Raw genomic sequence first — 24,279 nt, 5'->3', positions numbered from 1 at the left:
ATGCCTATGCACCGTTCTTGCAACTAAAATTTAGGCGCACCCATTTAGGCCACCTAAAACCAGGCCTAAATACCTGTGACTAAGTTAGGTTAAAATCGGGTGTATTCTATAATGGAGTGGAGGAGTAGCCTAGTGGTTAGTGCAGTGGACTTTGGTCCTGGGAAACTGAGTTCAATTCCCACTGCAGCTCCTTGTGACTCTGGGCAAGTCACTTAACCCTCCATTGCCCCTGGTACAAAATAAGTACCTGAATATATGTAAACTGCTTTGAATGTAGTTGCAAAAACCTCAGAAAGGTGCTATATCATTTCCCTTTCCCTATTTGAGATTCTACATGGAATGTTGCTACTATTGAAATTCTGTTGCTACTATTTGAGATTCTACATGGAATGAAAATGTTGCTATTCCACTACCGTGTTTCCTCGAAAATAAGACACTGTCTTATATTAATTTTTGCCCCCAAAAATGCGCTAGGTCTTATTTTCAGAGGCTGTCTTATTTTTCGGGGAAACATCGGGGTTGGCCCGCCCGCCCTCCTGGAACTAACCTTAAATGCCTCCTTTCACCTTCGCAGCAAGCAGCAGCAGGGCATGCCACTCCTTCCTTCCATGTCCCGCCCTCGCTTGACGTAACGTCCGTGAGGGCGGGGCACAGAAGGAAGGAGAGGTCTGCCCTGCTGCTGCTTGCTGCGAAGGTGAAAGGAGGCGTTTAAGGTTAGTTCCGGGAGCGACGGAGGGTGGGTGGAGGGGGGGGGGGGTGGCCCGGGGGCGGCCTTGTCCGGCTCTCGGCGGCCCTGCTTTCAAACAAAAATTTGCTAGGTCTTACTTTCGGGGGAGGCCTTATATCTACCAATTCAGGAAAACCTCTACTAGGTCTTATTTTCAGGGGATGTCTTACTTTCGGGGAAACAGGGTTGCTTGCTAAGTACCAATTATCAGCGCTGATTGTCTTGTTAATCAGTTAAGCTGTGCGCACAATTTGGCCATACGGCCAAATTGGTGTGCACAATTTAAGGTACCATATATAGAATTTGGGGGTTAGTGCGCATTAATGTGAACACGCTAGCTGGATAGTGCTGCCATGCCCATTACCTGCCCATGAAGTATCCCCTCCTGAAAAAAGGTTTGAAAAAATAGCATGTGATTAGCATGCACTGACAGGCAAGTTACCGCGAAATGCTTTAGTGTGTTCCGTGGTAAGCCTTTTTCCCCCACATAAAGCATTCATTAGTCTTTAATGCGATTAGTAAAAGGACTCCTTAGAAAATAGGCCCCTCCTATATGTTTTATGGGAACAGTAGCACACTTTTAGGTATCTTGGTACTTTTATACAATGATTTCTTTTTTGGGGGCAGTGGATTAAAATACACCAGTTCATCTCGACCCTCATAGTGACCCTGTGATATCCATGTCCATTTTGTGGCTTGATATCTTGTTGGGAATCACAGTTTAGAGATCTAGATGATTCAGTTTCTTTCTCAGTTTACAAAAGTTAACAGAATTGCCTTCTTATGAACAGATGTATGTCATCCCCGATATTTTATCTCGGGAACATTTGCTGCTTCTTTTCAAAGGAGATTCTCCGGTGACTCTGTGGCTATAGAAACCAACCACGCTCCCATTTTCTCTTACAGATCCGTTACATTTCACAGACACAGGGCTTGCCTGCTGAATATCTACTGAGTGCAGGGACAAAGACCACAAGGTTTTTCAACAGGGACACAGACTCACCGTATCCACTGTGGAGGTTAAAGGTACAACATTGCTCCCAGCTCTCTGTCTTAGAGAGTAATACGAAAAAAGATAGTCTTCAATTAGTATCTGGATTGACAGGGTTAGGATTGTATAAATGGGAACTTATTCTCTGTTAGGTGAAGCTATATTATAATCTAGAAATAGATGCATTAATTCCTCTGTGTATTATATTCTACCAACTCCTATAAAAGGGGCCAAAGCTGATTACAATTTAAAAGAATACAAAAAAAAAAAAGGAAAGAAAAAGACATAAATTGTACAAATCTGTAGAAATACAGTATGTCACGAAATGCCTAGCCACCTGCCCGGGGTTACCCCACTTCCAGTTAGAGGGTCTACCCCAGCACAGCTCAGGTCCATCTGCACCTGCTGCTTGTGCTCTACACTAGCATCCTCCTCCCACCTACTGGGTCACAACTGCCTCTGAGTGAGTCTCCCACTCTCAAATTATCCCGAGTGATGTCTAGGTTACTGGGGCCACACTCCCAGTGGTCCAACAGTCCCCAGAAAGCACTCACAGACCCAACGCACAAACCGCCAGGATTCTTTATCAGTCCAGACCAGCAGATCAATAAACTGAAAATTGTTTATTGTCTTCAACATATTGAAAAATGAACAGAAAAAGTGCAATCAGCAAACAATAACAGGTAACTGAAATTATGGATCAATTTAAAATTGTCTAAACATTTGTTTAATACCTGGGAAGATCAGGACATATAACTGTTCACAGAGCCTTAGCAAAGAGATCCTACTGTCTTTTCATCCTGGCTAAGATTGGGGGAAAAGCCAGTAAAATCCAAATGAAATTGAGCTCCTGGGCCAATCAGATCCCAGAATAACAACTTTGAATGTATACTGCAGACTGCCTTTCCAAAAAGCTTAAACAAAGAAAACAGCCATGGTTTTGCAGCAGCTTCAAAAAATAAGCATGCACTACCTGCTGGCCAAACTAGAGTCCTGAGGAACAGCCTGGCCAATCAGGTTTTCAGGGTATCCACAGTGAATATGCACAAAACGTATTAGCATGCATTTCCTCCACTGCATGCAGATATCTCTCTTGCATATTCATTGTGGGTATCCTGAAAACTCGACTCACCAACCAGTTCCTGAGGACTGGATTGAAAACCACTACCCTAGACTACCAGGGAGATTTGAGGTAGGCCAGAGTGGGGCCTACAGGGGTAGGAGTGGGGTCTCGGACCAGGACTCAATTTATCTTCGGGGGGGGGGGGGGAAGGATTGGAGAGCATGATGGAACATGCTCAGGTGGCCAGCACAATCATTAGCCCCATAACAACATGAGAGTAGCTATACTGGGTCAGACCAATGGTCCATCTAGCCCAGTATCCTGTTTTCCAAACAGTGGCCAAGCCAGGTCACAAGTATCTGGCAGAAACCCAAATCATGGCAACACTCCATACTACAAATCCCCAATCAGTTGTTTCCCATGTCTGTCTCAATAGCAGACTATGGACCTTTCCTCCAGGAATTTGTCCAAACCTTTTTTTAAACCCAGATACACTAACCACATCATCCCGCAAAGAGTTACAGAGTTTAACTGTTCGTTGAGTGAAAAAATATTTCCTCCTATTTGCTTTAGAAGTATTTCCATATAACTTTCTCAAGTGTCCCCTAGTCTTTGTACGTTTGGAATGAGTAAAAAATGAATTTACTTCTACTTGTTCTACACCGCTCAGGATTTTGTAGACCTCAATCGTATCTCCCCTCGTCCATCTCTTTTCCAAGCTGAAGAGCCCAAACCTCTTTAGCCTTTCCTCATATGAGAGGAGTTCCATCCCCTTTATCATTTTGGTCTCTCTTCTTTGATATTCAGTGCCAGTGCCCGGACATGGCTAATTCTGCCTGTGGTAGTCAGCATGAAAAAATGTGTGGAGATCTGAAAATGAACCGGTCAATACTATTGCAGACAGTATTGACCGGTTCATTTTCAGATCTCCACACATAGTTTCTTCACATGGATAATTTGTACCTGCTTCAGAGTAGGTGCAAAGTACAAGAGTAGCACATTTCCTGTGTCACTTGCCTGCTGCACATTTTGAAAAACCTAGAAGAAGTTTCTCTATGAAAATGACCTTGCATATCCATGCGCTTGCAGGTTCCATGGGAAAATAAAAAAAAGTCCTTAGCCCAGCGGTTCCCAAACTGTGCACCGAGGCATATTTTCCTGCCGAGCCACAACTATGACCATCCCCTCTCCTCAATTTAACGTCCTTGGAAAGACCCGTTGTTCTCCAAGGTCGGCAGCAGGCTGCAGCACTAAGCAATGTGAAGACCACAGGACCAGTTTCCTGCACGAACCTCCGCTAGCTCTTACAGTCACACCTCCACTGATGCAAATTTTCTATGTTGGAAGGGTGTGACCGGCAGAGCTAGTGATGACGCGCACCAGAAACTGGTTAGCTGATGGCTCTGACCTGCTGCCGATCACGGAAATCTGCAGAGGGTGAGCGGGAAAGGGGAGGAGGCAGAGAGAAAGCCACTAGTGTTGCTGGCTTGGGTAAAGGGGCAGAGAAGCATAACCAGAGAGAAAGAGATGGGGGTAATGAAGGATGAGGGAGGAGAGAAAGAGGGGGGTAATGCTGGATGGGGGAGAAGAAAGACAGAGAAGAGAAAAGGCTAGATAAGGGAGAAGAAACAGAGAGAATGGGAAAGGCTGGATAAGGGAGAAGAGAGAGACAGAGAGAGAAAGGGATAATGCTGAATGGGGTTAATGGGGGGCTTAGGCTGGATGGAAGGGGGAGCAAGAGAGAGGCAGAGGCTGGATAAAAGTGGGGAAAGAGGGAGGGAAGAGGCTGGATGGGAGAGAGGAGGGCAGATGCTGGATGGAAAGAGTGAAGAGGAGGGCATATGTGGGAAACGTAGGCATTACAATTTGTTCACTGCAAAAGCAGAATAGAGCTTGGGCCTCGTGCATTGGACCTCTTTAGCTGGCGGGCTTGGGCATCCCCGCCATCAAAGGTAGGACTCAGTGCTGTTGGGGGCGGCAGCCTGGGCCTCGGTGGGGGCAGGGGGGAGACTTGAGAGGAAATATGTATCCTAGGGGCGCCGTGACCCGAGAAAGATTGGGAACCACTGCCTTAGCCTAGTGAATATGGGGTCATCTGGGCAACGTTATAGTACTACCTCGGATATTGTGGGAGTTTTCAATTAGATTTATTCCATTAGTAGAAGGTATAAGAGAGGGAAGAGCTTTGCCTTATTGATTCTGGAAATGAGTTGTGAAGGGTGGAAACATCTTGACTAGCCATTCATTGTGAAGCAATAACGTTGATGTTTAGCACTGACAAACTAATTTGATTCTTCCTGCCTTAATCAGACGCCAGACGATCATGAGACAGAGACGGGGATTAAGTCGAAGGAAGCAAGGAAGTACATATTCAACTGTTTGGATGACATGGCACAGGTAAGCACATACTCTTCTCATGGCGGGGCATGAGAGAGCCTCCCCCACCTAGTGCACCTATGTTGCCATCATGCTTAGAAAATAGCAGTCTCTGCCTAGGTTAGTAACTATCCCTACTTAAGACATTTCAAGAAAAGCAACAATTCATGCATGTCTGAATATGAGCTGGAGATGGAGCTCATTGGTTTGGAAAAGTTAATAGCAAGCTGAAGATGGCAAGGCTTGAAGAGGCAGTGAAAGAAGCCATCACTGTCACCGATTTTGGGTCTGTTTGGGATAGATATGAAGGGTGGTGATGAGAGGAGTGTTTAGAAGTCAGGTAAAATGCATGGGGGAGGGGACATGCATGGGGGAGGGGTTAGATTGTATATGTGAACATACGTGCACATCTACCCAAAGTGGATGAATCTCAGTTGCACAGACTGGGTCATTTTGTTCTGTCTCCCGTCAGGGCATATCATTGACTATATCACTGTTCTGCATAGTACCATCTTGCTTAAAGACTTTGGGGTCGATATTTAAAGCTTAGCTAGTTATCCATGCGGAACACCTGAATACTGCCACTGAATATCATGTCTGACTGCCTTGGCCCTATCCGCCTGATTCTGGATAGGTTGCCCAAAGTTGGGTTAGACTAATAAGCTAATCAGAAGCTAACAATCAATAATTGTTACTGGCAGTCATTTGAAGTTACGAGTGGATCAGCCCTATGCACTATTCTAGAACACGCACGCCTAAATTATATGGAATGCAACTCCAAAGGGGATGTGGCCAGGCCATGGGAGAAGCATAAGCAGATCAGGGATGCTCCCAGAAATTAGGCGTGATGTTATAGAATGATGTAATTTATGTACCTACCTACCATTTTGACAGGCATAAATGCTTTTGCTCAAAGTTAGGCATGAGGTGTACATTGCACTAGTATTCTGTAAAGGTCGTTCTACGCAGAGCGTCCTTTGCAGAATACTATCTTAGCACAGTTCATCTCAGCTCCTAACTTTGGGCACCATTTTCTGCTTTTATTCAGTTGGCCAGAGCATAAAAAGCTAGCAAGAGCTCCTGAAGCCAAAAGTGATGCATTTTTTTGTCTAATTGGTTTTATGCATGTGTTGTTTTATTTTGATTTTATTACATATGTTGAGTTGCAAACCATCTACTACTTGGGATAGTGCAGTCCAGAAACTTTTAAATAAAATGCATATACTGAGCAGGGATTACACCCAGATCTGGTTAATTTGCAGCATTTAATGTGGCCATTCACCCACAGTAGAAACACAGTTTTTTTTGTTTGTGGCTGACTGTATTTGGCTTTCAGTTTGGTTTGGGTTTCTTTTCTTACTTCGGGCCCCGTTAATTAAGCCGCGCTAGAGGCGCATTAGTGCTTTTAGTGCGTGCTAACTGTGTAGGTGCCCACAATATCCCTACCTACACAGCGCACGCTAATTTTGTGCACGTGCTAAAAACGCTAGCGCACCTTAGTAAACAGGGCCTTTCGTGTTTTGTTAATGTTCAGGGTGGGCTGCTAATGGGTGTGTTCACATCAACAACATCTAATTAGATCTTGTAGTCATTAAAAGTTCTTGCTTATAATGGTTATTTTTGAAGCCCTGTTCGCGATTTACACATGTTAATGTGGGCATCATGTAAAACCCGATTTTAAAAAGCTCGTATTTACACATGCGAACCTGCGCTGTGGTCAGATGAGGAGGGGATGTAGTTTGGGAGGGGTTTAGGTAGATTCAAAATCTGTATTCCCCATTTCTGGAAGTGACATATGCCTAAATTGGAATTTACAGCTGCTCCTGGGCATATATCTTTAAAAAAAAAAAAAAATTTTAAGTGCTCTGTTTGGGCAGCCTTTTATAGGCGGGACTAAGGGAGGTCATCTCCTTGATCCCCCTTTGTTCCCTCCCCCCCCCAAAAAATGTTTTTGAAAGACTACAACTCTGTACTTAGGGCGCTGTTTATTAAGCTGCATTACAGGTGCGTTAGCATCTTCAGCACTCGTTTACCATGTATGCGCATTAACCGTGTACACGCCTGCAATATCCCTATAGGCACCTACACGGTTAGCGTGCGTGATAATTGTAGGTGCGTTAAAAACGCTAACGCGTCTTAGTAATCAGGGCCCTTAATTAGGAGCATTTACATGCGTACATTTTAAAAATGGCAGCTCTATACATGTAAGTGTCTGCAGTTAAACACGTAGATTCTGAAATTCTGAATAGAGTGGAGGAGTGGCCTAGTGGTTAGGGTGGTGGACTTTGGTCCTGGGGAACTGAGGAAGTGAGTTCGATTCCCGGCACAGGCAGCTCCTTGTGACTGGGCAAGTCACTTAACCCTCCATTGCTCCATGTAAGCCGCATTGAGCCTGCCATGAGTGGGAAAGTGCGGGGTACAAATGTAACTAAAATAAATAAATACCCTTTTACAGGTGCGTTGGCACTTACACTTTTAAGCTGCCTTCACTGATATTTTTTATGTTTACAGTTGAAAAGTAGCTGCTACTTACATGTCCTTCGCATATTTTGGAAAACACTCTAATCGGCAGATCCTTTTCTAAAATATCTTTGAAGTCTAATCAAAATGTGTATTAAGTTAGTCCAATAAAAAAGTTATCATCTTATTATTTTGATTTATTTCTATTTATTACCTTTAAAAGTGAACTAACACAGCTACCACACCACTTTACTTAAAATACCATCGGAATTGAGCATTGATTTCTCCATTCTGGCTAAAGAGGACCTGTAAGTGTTAGGTCTATTAGCATTCCAGCCAGGCACTTACATATAAAAACTTAAAGCTAAATAAATTAGTACAGTTACTTAGGTACCTGTCACACAGCCTGCTCCAGGATAGGAAAAACATTCTTTCCTTGGTTAACGGGGTAAGTTGAAGGCAAGTTTGTTCACTGACCATATTGTATATGTGTAATACATTTAGGTGAGGCTGTGCTGGACGTATAGAATTTTGAAGGGAAACTGGACATTGTTATGGAAGTTTAGATAGGAATGGGAGATGTAAATCTGCTTGATTACTTTATGATCAAACAGGGCATAGCAAATTTCTCCAGAAGTATCTGATTAACTCAATGAAAGAAAGAGTGTGTTTTTCACTTCAGTCCATTAACTCAGGTGGCAGCACAGAATCTTGAATCTTTTATCCTCTGGACTAAGGGTTATAGAGTTAGTGGCATAGTGAATCTGTGTTATATTATGAGCATTTACATTTTAGAAACTTAAGATGATGCATGTTGGAGAGTGGGTTGTATCCTGGAGAATTTTCTTGGCTTCCTTCATTGGAAGAAGCTGAAATAGGTTACATGATGTAACAGGAAACATTGAAGTACAAAATTGGCATTGTAACCGTGTCCTTTTTTTGGCCTGCAGGTGAATATGACGACGGATTTAGAGGGAAGTGATATGTTGGTGGAAAAGGCAGACCGACGGGAGTTCATTGACTTGTTAAAGAAGATGTTGACGATAGATGCTGATAAGAGGATTACCCCTATTGAAACTCTGAGCCACCCCTTTGTCACCATGACGCACCTGCTTGACTTCCCACATAGCACACAGTATGTGTTCTTTCTGGATAAAAATACAAACAGGAAAGTTGACAAATAAGTCCTGAATCAAAAAAAGATATGATGCAAAAAACTTTATTGTAGTAGTCAATAACACATTCAAGGTATCAATGACACAACATGAGCCGTGTTTCGGCCATAAGGCCTGCCTCAGGAGTCGATACCAGATACCTCAGTTCAAAAAGGACGTGGCAAGATCATTTAAAATGCACCAAAGTATACAAGGTCACTCGTATAAATTCTTCTCATGAAAGCTCTGAACAACAGTTCTCTATCTCAGTCTGAGAACAATTTATATGAGTGACTTTCCAGCTTAAGGAGATCGCCCGACACAAATCGGGAGATGGCCGGCGATCTCCTAAAGCCGGCCAAATTGGTATAATCGAAAGCCGATTTTGGCCGGCGCTAACTGCTTTCCATTGCGGAGCCGGCCAAACTTAAAGGGGGCGTTTTGGTAGGGTAGCAAAGGCGGGACGGGGGTGGGATGGGGTGTGCTTTGAGATGGCCAGCTTCGCCCGATAATGGAAAAAAGAAAGCCGGCCTTGACGAGCATTTCGCTGGCTTCACTTGGTCCCTTTTTTTTCATGACCAAGCTTCAAAAAGGTGCCCCAACTGACCAAATGACCACTGGAGAGAATCGGGGATGACCTCCCCTTACTCCCCCAGTGGTCACCAACCCCCTCCCACCCCAAAAAAAGTTTAAAAAAATATTTTTTTGCCAGCCTCTATGCCAGCCTCAAATGTCATACCCAGCTCCCTGACAGCAGTATGCAGGTCCCTGGAGCAATATTTAGTGGGTGCAGTGCACTTCAGGCAGGTGGACCCAGGCCCATCTCCCCCCTACCTGTTACACTTGTGGTGGTAAATGTTAAGCCCTCCAAAACCCACTATACCCTCATGTAGGTGCCCCCCTTCACCCATAAGAGCTATGGTAATGGTGTACAATTGTGGGGAGTGGGTTTTTGGAGGGATTTGGGGGGGGCTCAGCACCCAAGGTAAGGGAGGTATTCACGTGGGAGCAATTTTTGAAGTCCACTGCAGTGCCCCCTAGGGTGCCCGGTTGGTGTCCTGGCATGTCAGGTGGACCAGTGCACTACAAATGCTGGCCCCTTCCATGACCAAATGCCTTGGATTTGGCCGGGTTTGAGATGGCCGGCCTCGGTTTCCATTATCGGCAAAAACTGATGCAGGCCATCTCAAACCCTGCCATCTCTGACATTTGGCCGGCCCCAACCGTATTAACGAAACGAAAGATGGCCGGCCATCTTTTTCGATAATACGGTTCGGGACTGCTGCCGGCCAAATAGATGGCTGGCGCCGTTCGATTATGCCCCTCTTTGTGTACTTTAGTTCATTTTATATGATCTTGCCACATCCTTTTTGAACTGAGGTATTTGGTATTGACTCCTGAGGCAGGCCTTACGGCCGAAACACGGCTCGTGTTGTGCCATTGATACCTTGAATGTGTTACTGACTACTACAATAAATTTTCTTGCGCCATATCTTTGTTTGATTCAGGACTTACTCGTCACCTATGCTGTTTGTATTTATATACTGTGTATGCAAAGGCTTGTTCTTCTTTTGCTTTGTTCTTTCTGGTTATCCTTGGGAGCTTGGAGGTAGAGGAGAGGGGAGAGGATAGTGTGTCCAAAAGAAGCTGTCACAACTCTTTCTTGAAAACTGCCTCGAAAACAGCTTCAGATGTAGTATTATGAGGAAGACAGTGCCTCTGAATGTCCCTACAGATTACAGCACTATCCAAACGAGAGTGAAGCTGATAGATATCTAGAAAGCAGTGATATTCTGGTGCTGATCATTCGTGAATAATTTAAATTCTGCAGCTGATGTTTAAAACAAATGTCAGTCACTTGTTTAAATGCTGACCCATAACTTTATCCTTAGGAAACAAAAGAAATATATGAATTAATGTGGATATGTTGAAAGAAATATTTAACCACAGTTACAAGACATAAGATAGCTTGGAGGGCTAAGGTATCTACCAGTGTGTCACCTGCAAGGGGTATTCAATGGGTGGCAATGGGTGGCAGAGACGGTTGGGAGGCGGGGCTAGTGCTGGGCAGACTTATACGGTCTGTGCCAGGGCTGGTGGTTGGGAGGCGGGGATAGTGCTGGGTAGACTTATACGGTCTGTGCCAGAGCCGGTGGTGGGAGGCGGGGCTGGTGGTTGGGAGGCGGGGATAGTACTGGGCGGACTTATACGGTCTGTGCCCTGAAAAAGACAGGTACAAATTAAGGTAAGGTATGCACAAAAAACTAGCACATATGAGTTTATCTTGTTGGGCAGACTGGATGGACCGTGCAGGTCTTTTTCTGCCAACATCTACTATGTTACTATTCAAGAGCACTGTTCTCAGAAAAGGCCAAAGGAAACAACCCTAGGTAAAGGTCTCTGGAAGACCTCCATAGCGGTTCCCTAGTGAGCAAGGGGAAGGCAATAGCAGCACATCTGTTCAGAGGAACGAAGTATAAGCCCCCTTATACTGAAGTTGAATGGAGCAAAACAGACTGAAATAATGGTGGTGGTGAGATTTAAGGGCCTCAGTGGATTCCATTTAGGAAACTGGGTATTTCTGACTGGGCGTAGCCAGATGGAGAAATTAACAGGCTTCAGGCAGACTGCTAATACCTGTGTTGCCTGATGTGGCAGTCAAGAGAATACTAAGTGAACATAACATAAGAACATAAGCGTTACCATACTGGGACAGACCGAAGGTCCATCAAGCCCAGTGTCCTGTTTCCAACAGTGGTCAATCCAGGTCACAATTACCTGGCAAGATCCCAAAAGAGTAAACAGATTTTATGCTGAAATAAGCAGTGGATTTTCCCAAGCCCATCTTAATAATGACTTATGGACTTTTAGGAAATTATCCAAACCTTTTTTAAACCCTGCTAAGCTAACTGCTTTTACCACATTCTCTGGCAACAAATTCCAGATACAGTGGGATTTGTATGCACTGTGGACATCATTCTGTTTATCTGTTTGTGTCATCAGTGTCAAGTCCTGTTTTCAGAACATGGAGATCTGCAAGCGCCGGGTAAACATGTATGATACAATGAACCAGAGCAAGACGCCCTTCATTACACATGTGGCTCCAAGCACATCCACTAACCTAACCATGAGCTTTAACAACCAACTCAACACTGTCCACAACCAGGTGAGAATGGCCAGACAAGACTTCTGGAAACCTAGCATGACTGTCTTGAGCTGGGGGAGGGGAAGAGGAAAGGAAAGGGAGAGAGTGAAGATGTCAGTAAAAGGTGGTGGTGGTGATGATGATGATGGACTGTCAAGAGATAAGCCTGTTATGCAGTTCTGTGCAAAACATGTTTAATCTCTGCTAATTGATTGCATTGGAACAATTCATATGAAATTTGGAGATACTGTTATAGATATTCACAACATAGATAAAATGAATTAACCCTGATATACAGAAGATTCTAAACAAATCATTTAAGTAAATATTTTAAGAATTAACTAGAAACTGCAAATCAGTTGAAATAATTTTTCTGTGTTCTTTGGAAAGGAACTATAGGGACATTTGCTCTGTCAGTGGGGGAGGAAGGTTATTTTTAGATGTTGGGGTTTTAAGGATTATGTCTGCTGATGAAAGAGTTTGAATGCCTTAGTCACTAGGGACAGCCTGATCCAGCCCACTCTCAGAGCTTTCTGGAGCTTCTGGTTCTGGTATTTTTCCCCCCCAGTAAGGATACGAGAACAACAATCCTCAGAATGAAATAAGAATTTCCAAGCAGAAATAATGATGCTGCCCTTTAGGGATGGTCACACATCCGTGATTAGACCTGGGTCAAAAACAAATATTGTGTCAGAATCCTCTGAGGTTTCCTGACATGTCATGCAAATTTGGTTTGGAAAGGACACCAAACAGAAAGGCTATTAGAGACACACACACACACTTCTTGAAAAAATAGAAAATAGACTGAAGAGATGGAAATTGGACCAGTCCTGCCTTGATATTATATAATCAGTTGGACCTGAAGAGTTAGATGCCTAGCTGAGTGCGTAAATTTAGACTTCTAAAAATGGGATGGGGAATGAAGTTAGAATCAGCACCTATCTTTGTAGGCATAACATAGGCATTTCAAATGCTGATGTCAATTTAGACCCCTAAATTTTAGGCCATAAATTTCAAATTGAGCAGCTGTTTCAGCCCAGATTTAGGATTCCTAAATGTAACTAATAATAGACATCTTACTAGGATTCCTAAAGTTTGGCATTCAGCGATTTCTGACAATCAGGCTCTTACCCCCCCCCCCCCCCTCTTTTTACAAAGTTACGCGGCAGTTGGACTAGGTCGGCATTACTGCACCGGCAGTCACTAGTGTGTCTTTTTAAAAGGGAGGGGGAGGTTAGTTATCTAAAGATATTTGAAATGATGTATACCACTACTTAAATCCATCCTACATTAAAATAACACAAAATGAATAAAATGATATTCCAGACTGCTAAACATGTTTTAGGGGGTCGATATTCAACTTATGCCCAGAAGTTCTATGCTGGGCCGTGTCTGGGCTTTTGGCATTGAATTTTCGGGTTTGCATAGCCGGCTAAGTGTGATATTCAGCATTTAACCGGCTATGATAGGATTTTTATGTGGTCCTATTTATGCGGTGATCTAAGCCAGTTATGTGCTGACTCCGCCCACAAAACACCCTCAGAATAGCCGGTTTTGAGTTTGGTGCTAACTGAGCATTTTCAGTAGCACTAACCGGTTAAGTGCCGCTGAAAATGACTGGTTAGCCCTGAAAAAGTGATTTAACTGGCCAGGAGCTGTTTCTGATCGGTTTAATCGCTTTGAATATCGATCCCCTTAGAATTTTCGTTTTATTTATCCTTCCATCTGTCTGTGACACTGAAGTCAAAGATGGAAAGTAGCGCGCCCTGCAATAGCAGAAGGAAGAAAATGCCTTTTTTTACTGAACCACTTGCATCCTTTTGCCATTGCAGGGCAGTAGTGATGGGCAGGCAAAGCTAGGCTATAATTGATAGTCCTGCAGAGAAGCAGCGGCAACAGAAAAATGTTTGACAGAGTCCAGACCCCACCAGCTGAGGTCTGTAGAGTTGGAGGAGAGATGGTTGAAGCACATGGCTTTAAGGCTTCTCCTTTTCCGCTGATTAAGCCACTTCAGTATCAGATGCAGAACCTGAGGTATGAGGGAAAACAGGATGAAGACAGCTGGATGGAGGTGGGGGAAAAGAGTGAATGGAAAGGAAGATGAGCAAGCCAGAGCAAGTTAGCAGAGAGAAGGGAGAGAGAATGCAGGTGGAAACTTGGGGGGGGGGATGAGAGAGTAGGGGTGAGGAAGGAGGAGTAAGTAAGAGAGGGAAGAAAAACAGGTAGTGGAATATGAGAGAAAGTGGGTGGGTGATTGATGTCATAGGAGGCCATAGCCCCTCGGTCATGTAGGAACTTCAAGACACACCGTGCAATTCTAGACTATAAAATCACCATATCAAACAGTCTGCTGTTGTTATCCTTAGTATAGGTGCTCCATACATTGCAGATGCTCCACAGAAGACTGGCAATAGGTGCTTTATAAAAATAAGTGATTGTCTAAGAAAGGTTACAAAATACCTGGACCATGGTAGTGTGGTGTAACCCAACATAAAATCACTGATATGATGAAATATTGGGTTTACCAGTCACTATTGGAACTGACTCTCTGTACCATTAGCACTAGAGGAAGGCACTAAGTATTTGTTTGAAGGTGGTGTATAACCCTGTTACACCTATTCATGCTTTAAAATGTTCCACATGTTGGCAAGCTCTGGGTTGGCGGGGCTATACATCTCTTGGCCCTCATTCCTTCCACCAGGGCATTCTGATAACTCAGCTGACCCAGGAATGGGGATAACGGTAGTATGAGGCAATGGAAGGACGAGCACCTTCCGTCTCTCCTGCCTCCTCCTGTGTCCTTGGAAATAGCAAAAGTTTCAGTTATTACTATTTCATTGATCTGTGAAATGCCCTTTAATCAGTACGTCATTAACCCAGGTCTGACCCAAGAAACCAGTTGGCTTTTCAGGATGTTCACAATAAGGATGCATGAAATGAAGATGCTTACATTGGGAAGCCCTGATTAATAGACATCAGGAATGTTCTAGGTCTTTAATGTGTAACATGTAAGCTCTGTTTTCGGAAATCCTTTATTACTACTGTCTTCATTCCCAAAAGAAAACCTTATTTTCTATTCATTGTAGTTTTGGTTTTGCCTTTCATTTGTAATGTCTCCTTTCCATCATGTTCTTGGTTTTGTTAATTTCTGGTTTCTTCTTTTGCATCTTGCATGCTGAATTTTATTGCTCTTGACCTTTATTACTGTCTGCATTTCTTCATGGGGGGGGAAAAAAACTATGGTTTCTTTCTCTTTATGTAAAGGTAGCTAATATGATCTATGGCACATCAGGAGGCTGTGACATAGAAAAGGTGCATAATATGTACCTGGTTGCTGGCACAAGCATACCTGTTGTACTGTGCCCTCCATTCTCAAATTATCTAACAGAAAAAGTGAAACCAAGTCACCTCTTTGACAAAAAAAGTGCCAAAGGATCATGTCTAACCCTTTTAGACACATTTGATTTGGTCCTTTTTTTTCCCTCCCTCCTATCAGCTTCCCCTCCAGGATTTCCTCTCTTCATTTCTTCCTTCTTTGCTCTTTTTTACCTTTTGTTTTAATTCCTTGCCTTGGTTCCATCACCTTTTCTGAGCTTCCTTTGGATCTTTTTCTGCACTGTCTTCTAGCATGACCGTCATCATTATTCTTGTCCTTTATCATTTTCCCCCTTCCTTTGCCTCCCATTTCCTCTTTGTGTCCTACTAAACAGGTAAAAGAAAACCCAGATTGTTTTTTGACCGCTTCCCCCTACAGAATTGCCATCTCTTATGTTCTGAGGGACTTGTGAAACTTGCAAAACAAATTCTACTAGTGACTGACTGAATGAAGTACTTATTCCACGTGGCTTTCCCAATCTTCATCTCTTCAATACTGAGCTTTATCCTTTCTCTGCAATCTGCTTTTGCTTTGCTTTGTTTTTATTTATGCAGCCTCATTGGTTTTATTTTAGGTTTTGCTTGATTCGGCATACCATCCCCTCATTTTTGTTGTTTAATTCCCCTCATTCCTTTAGGCCACCAACCTGGCTTCCACTTCCACCAGTGCCACACTTTCCCTAACCAATCCCGAAGTCTCCATACTAAACTACCAATCTGCACTCTACCAGCCCTCAGCGGCATCCATGGCTGCCGTGGCCCAGCGGACCATGCCCCTGCAGACGGGGACGGCACAAATATGTGCACGGCCTGACCCCTTCCAGCAAGCTCTCATTGTGTGCCCACCAAGTTTTCAAGGTAAGTCACTTTCCTTTCTGTGTTCCTTTCCAGCATACCTTTACAGACAGGGAAGACATTTTCAAAGCCATTGAACTGGATAAAGTTAGCTTGGCTGAAAATTGCCTTCTCCACTTTCCTGTAGCTGTTTGCTGTCTTCTAAAGCATGCACATCTTTAGCCAGACTACAAGGACGCATTCCTAGAAACAAGTCTAGGTTGGCAGTTGAAAATAGCATGGATACGTGACATTTTTCACATGTATGCAGGCTATTTTACTCTGCCCAACTGCCTGCACAAGATAGCAGCTGCAAAGTAGTACATTTCCAAATAGAAAGTACCAGCAGACTATTTGAAAATTTCTCTCAAAGTGGTTTTACGTTCAAGTAGCGTTAATCTGATACTGTGCACAATGGCACATAACTGTTCAAGGTAAGAATTTGGAACTGAATTTTCTAGAAGTTGTTTAGCGCAAGAAAGCATCAGGCTGTATTAGTACTGTACAAATGGGACAAGAATGCTACACTAGCCCCCCAGTATTCAAAAGTATATCACTGACCAGGATCAGCACCTGGCCAGTTAAATGCCCCATAACTGGCTATCCGCAAATTTTCAGCGGAACATGGCCGGCCATGACCCACTGAATATTTGTAGTTAACAGCTAGCGGATAACCAGTTCTATCGCCCGATATGACCGGCTATCCGCAGATTTTCAGCACATCACCGGCTAAGTTTGGCGGCCATATTTGGCTGCATGACTACCAGGCCTATCTTTGGCTGGTTCAGACTTAACCAGTCAGTGCTGAATATCAGCTAGGCTAACTACTGCGGCCCGAATATCGGGCCAAAGGAGTTTTGCATTAAGAAAAATTACATGCAGAGCCTGACAATGACTTTCTTGCATGGTTATATTCTCTATTCCCCCTGCCTTCAGTATATGGATAAAGGAGGGGTACATTGATGAAATACACAAATGTTACCCACATAGAGGGTTTGGCATTATTCAGGAAGCCCATGTCATTGGGTCAAATGTTGTTCTACCCATAGAGATGCCTTTGACTATTGTCCTCAAAATCTTTAAAAAAAAACAGAGTGCAGGTGACCCATTACAGTAAATAGGTGAAAAATGCAAGTTCGGAAGGTGAAGGAAATTGTATTTAAAACAGAAACAAAAATGGCACGGGGAGGAAAAGGAACATACTCCAGTTACACAAAACCTTTCTTATTTATTTATTTATTTATTTATCGCAATAGCTTATTATACCACTCAGAAGTGCATATCACAGAGGTACACAATGGATTCCAGCAGGAGAGTGGAGAGAAAAGCAAATTATTGGAAATCCTCTCTTGAAGCTGTGTTTGTAATAAGGTTTTGGAGCGAGCTTGATATGCCATAATTAGGATGCAGAAGAGAATACCTTCAAGAGGAGCCTAACAGACACCACTGGTATCATCAAAGAACGGAAGATGGAGCGCATAGGAGCCAGCTCTGGGGGTGCTTTAGCATCCCCAATATTGAACAAACTCCTTGACTGTGTTCAGGGAGAGATAATTTCCATTGGATTTAGTACCCCCAATAATTTTGAAAAGTTGGCTTCCAACACATCCCAGCGGCATTTATCAAAGTGGAGGCGACGTGAGTGGAAATGTGCATCCAACAAGAGCTGGAGAGGAAGTAGCAAAAGACATGGAAAGCCTTTACTCTTCATTTGATGCCGAAGAAGATAGGTCTTTGGTGGAATGCTTATTAACGAGAAGACAGTGGTGGAATGATGTCTAAAGATGATTGTCATGGTGATAAACAGGTAGATTGAAATGGAGGGATTGAAGGTTGGAGAAAAGGCAGTTAGAGTAGATAAGGTAAGGGGATAACGAAAGGATCAGTCAGAATTTTGGCAATGACATGGAAAGAAAAAGGGAAAACCTTGGCAGTAAGGAGGTAAAATTATCAGTCTTGGATGTGGGAAGAGAAAGAACAGCAAGCATCAACGAGGAGCTTAACACGTGCAAGAGTGTGTGGTGATTGAGAGAATAGTAATTCCAGTACTAATAGGGCAGTGACTTGGCAAAATGGGGGCATTCTGCCTAACTATACAGATAGCCAGCTATATCTCTATAGCAAGAGGTTTAATTTTAGCGATACGGATAGTGGCTGAATATTATTGCCTATCCATGTAACGGTGGTGGTCACTGCTGTACATGAGTATTCAGTATTGATGACCATGTGGTTTAAATATTCACCTGTAAGTAGAAGGCAACAATGAAACGTCAATGGAAAACAAATAGAGCGATTCTCAGGCTCTTGCAATAGAGATGTGACAAGGTGTAATCACTGATACACCATGGTCATTAATTTCAAAAGGTATACGAGTTTATTGAGGGATGTGTAATTTGGTATTTTTAAGCCAGTCTGATCTTAAGGAAATACGAATGTGCTAGAAATAGATTTGCATGCAGTGAGGGAGTCCACATAGATCTATTTCATGTGCATTCATTTGGGATATTCTGAAGATCAGACTGCCAAGGAGATACTCTCAAGACCAGCTTGAGAAATTCTGGAAGAAGAAAGGTCAGGAAGTACATAAGACTATAAGAACATAAGCATTGCCATACTGGGACAGACCAAAGGTCCATCAAGCTCAGTATCCTGTTTCCAACAGTGGCCAATCCAGGTTACAAGTACCTGGCAAGATCCCAAAACAGTAAAACAGATTTTAGGCTGCTTATCCTAGAAATAAGCAGTGGATTTTCTCATGTCCATCCTAATAATGGCTGATGGACTTTTCTTTTAGGAAATTATCCAAACCTTTTTAAAACTCTTTTACCACATTCTCTGGTAACGAATTCCAGAGTTTAATTACACATTGAGTGAAGAAATAAGAACATAAGAGTAGCCAAACTAGGTCAGACAAATGGTCTATCTAGCCCAGTATCCTGCTTCCCAACAGTGGCCAATCCAGGTCACAAGTACCTGGCAGAAACCCAATTAGTAGTAACATTCCATGCTACCAATATTTTCTCTGGTTCGTTTTAAATTTACTACTTAGTAGCTTCAATATGTGTCCCCTAGTCCTAGTATTTTTGGAAAGAGTAAATAAGTGATTCGTGTCAACCTGTTCCACTCCACTCAGGATTTTGTAGACCTCTATCATATCTCCCCTCAGATGTCTGTTTTCCAAGCTGAAGAGCCCTAGCTGCTTTAACCTTTCTTCATAGAGAAGTCGTCCTATCCCCTTTATCATTTTTGTCGTCCTTCTCTTTACCTTTTCTAATTCTGCTATATCTTTTTTTTGAGATGCATTGACCTGAACTGCACACAGTATTTGAGGTGCAGCCACACCATGGAATGATACAAAGGCATTATACCATTCTCGTTTTTGTATTCCATTCCTTTCCTAATAATTTCTAACATTCTATTTTCTTTCTTGGCCACCGCTGCACACTGTGCAGAGGGTTTCAATGTATCATCAATGATGACACCTAGATCCTTTTCCTGGGTGGTGACTCATAATGTGGAACCTTGCAGCACATAGCTATAGTTTGGGGTCCTCTTTCCCACATACATCATTTTGCACTTGCTAACGTTAAATGTCATCTGCCGTTTGGATGCCCAGTCTCGTTGGGTCCTCTTGCAATTTTTCACATTCCTCTTATGATTTAACAACTTTGAATAACTTTGTGTCATTGTTGCAGCACAAACACCACTATCTGCCCTTCTCCATTGAAAATACTGACCATTTAACCCTACTCTCTGTTTACTCTCTCTTTTAACCAGTTTTTGATCCACAATAGGACATTACCTCCTAGCACATGACTTTCTGATTTTCTCAGGAGTCTTTAAGGAGGTACTTTGTCAAATGCCATTTTGAAATTCTAAATACACAATATCGACTGGCTCACCTTTAGTCACATGTTTATTCAACCCTTCAAAGAAATGTAGTAAATTGGTGAGGCAAGATTTCCCTTCAGTAAATCCATGTTGGTTTTGTCTCATTAATCAATGCTTATAAGTACATAAGTAATGCCACACTGGGAAAAGACCAAGGTGTCCATCGAGCCCAGCATCCTGTCAAACGTACAAACATTCAATACATGTTATTCCCTTCACCACGTTCTCCGGCAACGAATTCCAGAGTTTAATTACGCGTTGGGTGAAGAAAAATTTTCTCCAATTTGTTTTAAATTTACTACACTGTAGTTTCATCGCATGCCCCCTAGTCCTAGTATTTTTGTCCTGCAATTTTGTTCTTTATAATAGTCTCTACCATTTTGCCCAGCACTGACATCAGGCTCACTGGTCTATAATTACCCAGATCACCTCTGGAACCCTTTAAAAAAATTGGCGTTATATTGGACACCCTCTGGTACCATGTTTAATTTTAAAGATAAATTACGTATTACTAAAAATAGCTCTGCAGGTTTCTTTTTCAATTCTTTTCTCTGGGATGTATACCATCTGGTTCAGGTGATTTCCTGCTCTTCAGTTTGTCCGATTACCCCATTGCATCTTCCAGGTTTACAGAGATTTGTTTTAATTTCTCTGACTCATCAGCATTGAATACCATTTCTGGCACTGGTATCTCTCCCACGTTCCTTGGTGAAGACCAAAGCAAAGAATTAATTTAATCTGTCTGCTATGGCCTTGTCTTCCCTGAGTGCCCCTTTTACCCCTGTGTCATCTAGCGGTCCAACTGATGCTTTTACTGGCGTCTTGCTTCTAATATACCTAAAAAGGTTTTTACTATCTCCCCTTCTGTTTACTAAGCCCCGCTAGCGCTAGCGGTTCGCTAATGCCAACACATAGACATTTCCGCGTGGCTTAGTAAATAGGGAGGGTATGTGATTTTTGCCTCCAGTGCAATCTTCTTTTCCATGTCTGTCTTTGCCTTCCTTATCAGCGCTTTGCATTTGACTTGCCATTCCTTATGCTCTTTCCCATTATTTTCAATCGGATCTTCCTTCCATTTTCTGAAGGTATTTCTTTTAGCTCTAATAGCTTCCTTCACCTCACTTTTTAATCATGTCGGCTGTCACTTCACCTTCCTTCTTCCTTTTTTAATATATGGAATATATCTGGTCTGGGCTTCCAGTGTGGTATTGTTTAATAGTATCCATATGTTCTGAAGAGACTCCAGCAAGCAAAAGGCGGAGAGGCGGTGAAGAGTAGAAAACAGCACGATATGTAAGCAGCAGCCAGAGTGAAGGAGCCAAAAAAGTAAAAGTGTGACGCTGCAGGATCTGGGGGAGGGGAGGAGGAAGAAATCGCTGGACGTTAATGCCTAGAAAACATGAGAAAAATTTTTTTTTTCCCTTGGGTTATTTTATGCTTCAGGAATGTTTATGTATCTTTTCTGTCACTTGAATTATAGTCCTTGTTTAACTTTCTGGCAGAACTGGTTTAAGCTAATTTAAAATATAATCAGCCATAGTTAATGAGAATTGATTTTTCAGTCAAAAGCTGAACTGTAACCAGTTTCTGAAGACTGAGTACGAAAGGACAGGGTTGTGTGTAGAGAGGAGATAAAACCTGAATATTCCTGTTTGTAAACCCTGAGTCTCACATGGGTCCTCTGGGTCAGTGTTTCTCAGCCTGTCCTGAAGTACCCCTTAGCCACTTTGTTTTTCAGGATATCCACAATGAATTTGCATGAGTTAATTTTCATGTTGTAGAGGTAACTAGAGGTAAGCCAGGAGTGGCTTAATGAACACTGTTCTGTGTGATGGCAGACACTTCAGTCAGAGCAGCTCAGAATCTCTAAGGGGACAGTGTTAATAGCCCCGGGTATAGTAGGTGTGTCTTTTCACTTTCTATATATAGACCTTGTTGATCTTTTTCCTTTGAAAATAGCTTGTGAATTCTACATTTACAAAGGCGCTCACACTCATTTGCACCTGCTGCTTCTGGAAAAATCTGATTGGGGATAAAATAGGAGATGTGCATTTACAAATATGTGCATGTGATTTGCCTCACCCTTTGATGTGGACACCTTCTGTCTGCCCTGTTTTCAATATGGCTGGAAGTCCTTGCACTGTGAAAGTCTATGCACACTTTTAGCTGCTGTGAAACGGGTCCATTTGCAGCCAGGGCACTCCAAATCGCTCTGATAAATTTCCTCTCTGTTTGAAACCATTTCTGGGGTGGATTGCCAGTGAGTCCCTTCTGTGCATGGACAGTGTGTACTCAGTGACAGCAGGCAAACTAATGGATCTATTTAGTAAAGCATTCTGAGAAAAAATGCTGAGTAAACAGGACCCTAGGTCAAGGGGGAGGAAGAGGCTGACTCCGACTGGCACAGTGAGCTGGCGCCAGAGCCATGATTAAAACACAAGCTCCTGACTCCCATTCTTACAGAGTCCTGAACTGCTTTTGATTTCTGCACTGTTTCTAAAAAAAAAAAAATTTATATAAAGCTTGATTTCTTCATAACTATGTCAATTTCAATAAAATTTGGGATTTATCATCCTGAATAAATTTGCAACAAGCCTTCACTCATGCTGGCCACCTCACCTAAATGACATTGGAGTGATTGGGCCCTGCCACTTCCTGACTGGAGATCAGTTGAGCCCATTTCTCTCAATGTCTTCAAAACATATTCCACCTGTTTTCTGGAAACTCTTGCACCAGAACCATAGCCTTTCTCCAGATACAAATTTGTTGTAAGGATCGGATCCTCCTGACTGAAAACCATAGTGACAGTTGATGTGTAAAGCAAAATGGTGTCTGCACATATCCTGACAATAATCAGTGATGGGGAAAGTCGTTTAGGTGAGGTGGCCGGTGTGAGTCTAGACTTTTTGCAAATTTATTCAGGATGATATATCCTAAATTTTATTGAAACTGGCCATATTTTGACAGTTATGCAGCAAACAGTTTTGTATAGTTTTGTTTTTTTTTTGCAGCACATTGTAGAGATAAGTGTTGCCACTTTGTTGCCCTGAATTTCTAGTTTTTAAAGTCTTTTGCACAAAATGTCATGGATGCCTTTATACCACTTCTTTATCAGTGCATTGCCATAATATAACCAGGCTGGTTCTTCTCTGTTCTGTCTCCAACCCTCAGTAATGGCTCCAAAGTTCCCCTGCTGACTGGAGACCAATTTACCTTGAAGGTGGGTCTGTTCTTCAGCAAGGAGTCAGAGAGCATCATTTCTTTGCTGTGCGTACAACGGGGTTGGACTAGCCCAAGTTTTAACCTTAGGAGTCCTAGTGCCAGCTTCCAAAGTTTAGCTTTTGATGTGCTCAGTTCCTGTTAGACCCAGTAGGCTGCAGAATTGAACCCCCATGTCCAAGACATGAGGCCTTCTCAATAAGTTGACTTTAGAGGACAACAATCAAAAGCATTTTGGTGCATAAGACAGAGCATGACCTGCTGAAATGGGGACTTTGAATATTGCCCACCCTCAATCCGGGCAAAATTACTGCCACTGGTCTACATTATGGCAGGGGCGTAGCCAGACAACAGATTTTGGGTGGGCCTAGGCAAGAATTGGGTGGGCACCAAGTGTTCTCCCCTCCCCCCCCCAAAAAAAAAAACTCAGCTGGTGGGAAAACGCTTCTTTCCACCTTGGCAGCAGGAATGCACTGAAAACTGAGCATGCGCAGGTGCCGGTGATGTGGAGAGTAGCATTTTCATTACCATCAGGGGGCAATCTTCAGCTGGTGGAGCTTGGGATTCCTACCAGTTACCACTAAACATGTGCTACTGTTGGGTGGGCCAGAGCCATAAATGGGTGGGCCCTGGCCCACCCAAGCCCACCTGTGGCTACGCCACTGCATTATGGGTTATTTTGCCCACATTCTTAAGAGGCATTCCCATGGAGGAGAAAAGACAGAAGATGGTGCACTGTACATAGTTTTGTATAGTGAAAACTAGACACACCGAGAGCAAACTCCCAACTGGACGATCCATTTAGGTGCCCTGAGGATGCCCAGTAGGTGCTTATCCAGCATATTTTCAAAAGAGATTGCCGGCCATCTTCCGACACAAACTGGGAGATGGCCGGCCATCTCCTGAACCTGGCCAATTCAGTATAATCGAAAGCCGATTTTGGCCGGCGCCAACTGCTTTCCGTCGTGGAGCCGGCCAAACTTCAAGTTAGGGTACAGAAGGCGGGACAGGGGCAGGGCGGGGCGTGGTTACGAGATGGCCAGC

General features: G+C 43.1%; 1 protein-coding gene across 2 annotated transcripts in view; it reads left to right on the top strand.

Moving 5' to 3' along the window:
- Positions 1 to 24,279, top strand: part of HIPK2 (homeodomain interacting protein kinase 2) — a 283,961-nt gene that overhangs the window by 184,305 nt on the left and 75,377 nt on the right. For both annotated transcript variants that reach the window (XM_030214137.1, XM_030214136.1), the window contains exons 4-8: positions 1,634 to 1,753; positions 5,092 to 5,178; positions 8,568 to 8,752; positions 11,775 to 11,937; positions 15,930 to 16,149. In XM_030214137.1, coding sequence (XP_030069997.1) covers positions 1,634 to 1,753; positions 5,092 to 5,178; positions 8,568 to 8,752; positions 11,775 to 11,937; positions 15,930 to 16,149 — 775 coding nt within the window. The remainder of the gene's footprint in view (positions 1 to 1,633; positions 1,754 to 5,091; positions 5,179 to 8,567; positions 8,753 to 11,774; positions 11,938 to 15,929; positions 16,150 to 24,279) is intronic.

The sequence above is a fragment of the Microcaecilia unicolor genome, chromosome 9, assembly GCF_901765095.1.
Source record: "Microcaecilia unicolor chromosome 9, aMicUni1.1, whole genome shotgun sequence".
In the NCBI taxonomy this organism is placed as follows: Eukaryota; Metazoa; Chordata; class Amphibia; order Gymnophiona; family Siphonopidae; genus Microcaecilia; species Microcaecilia unicolor.
Note: the sequence above shows the minus strand (reverse complement) of the source record. Positions and strands in the feature narration are given on the sequence as shown.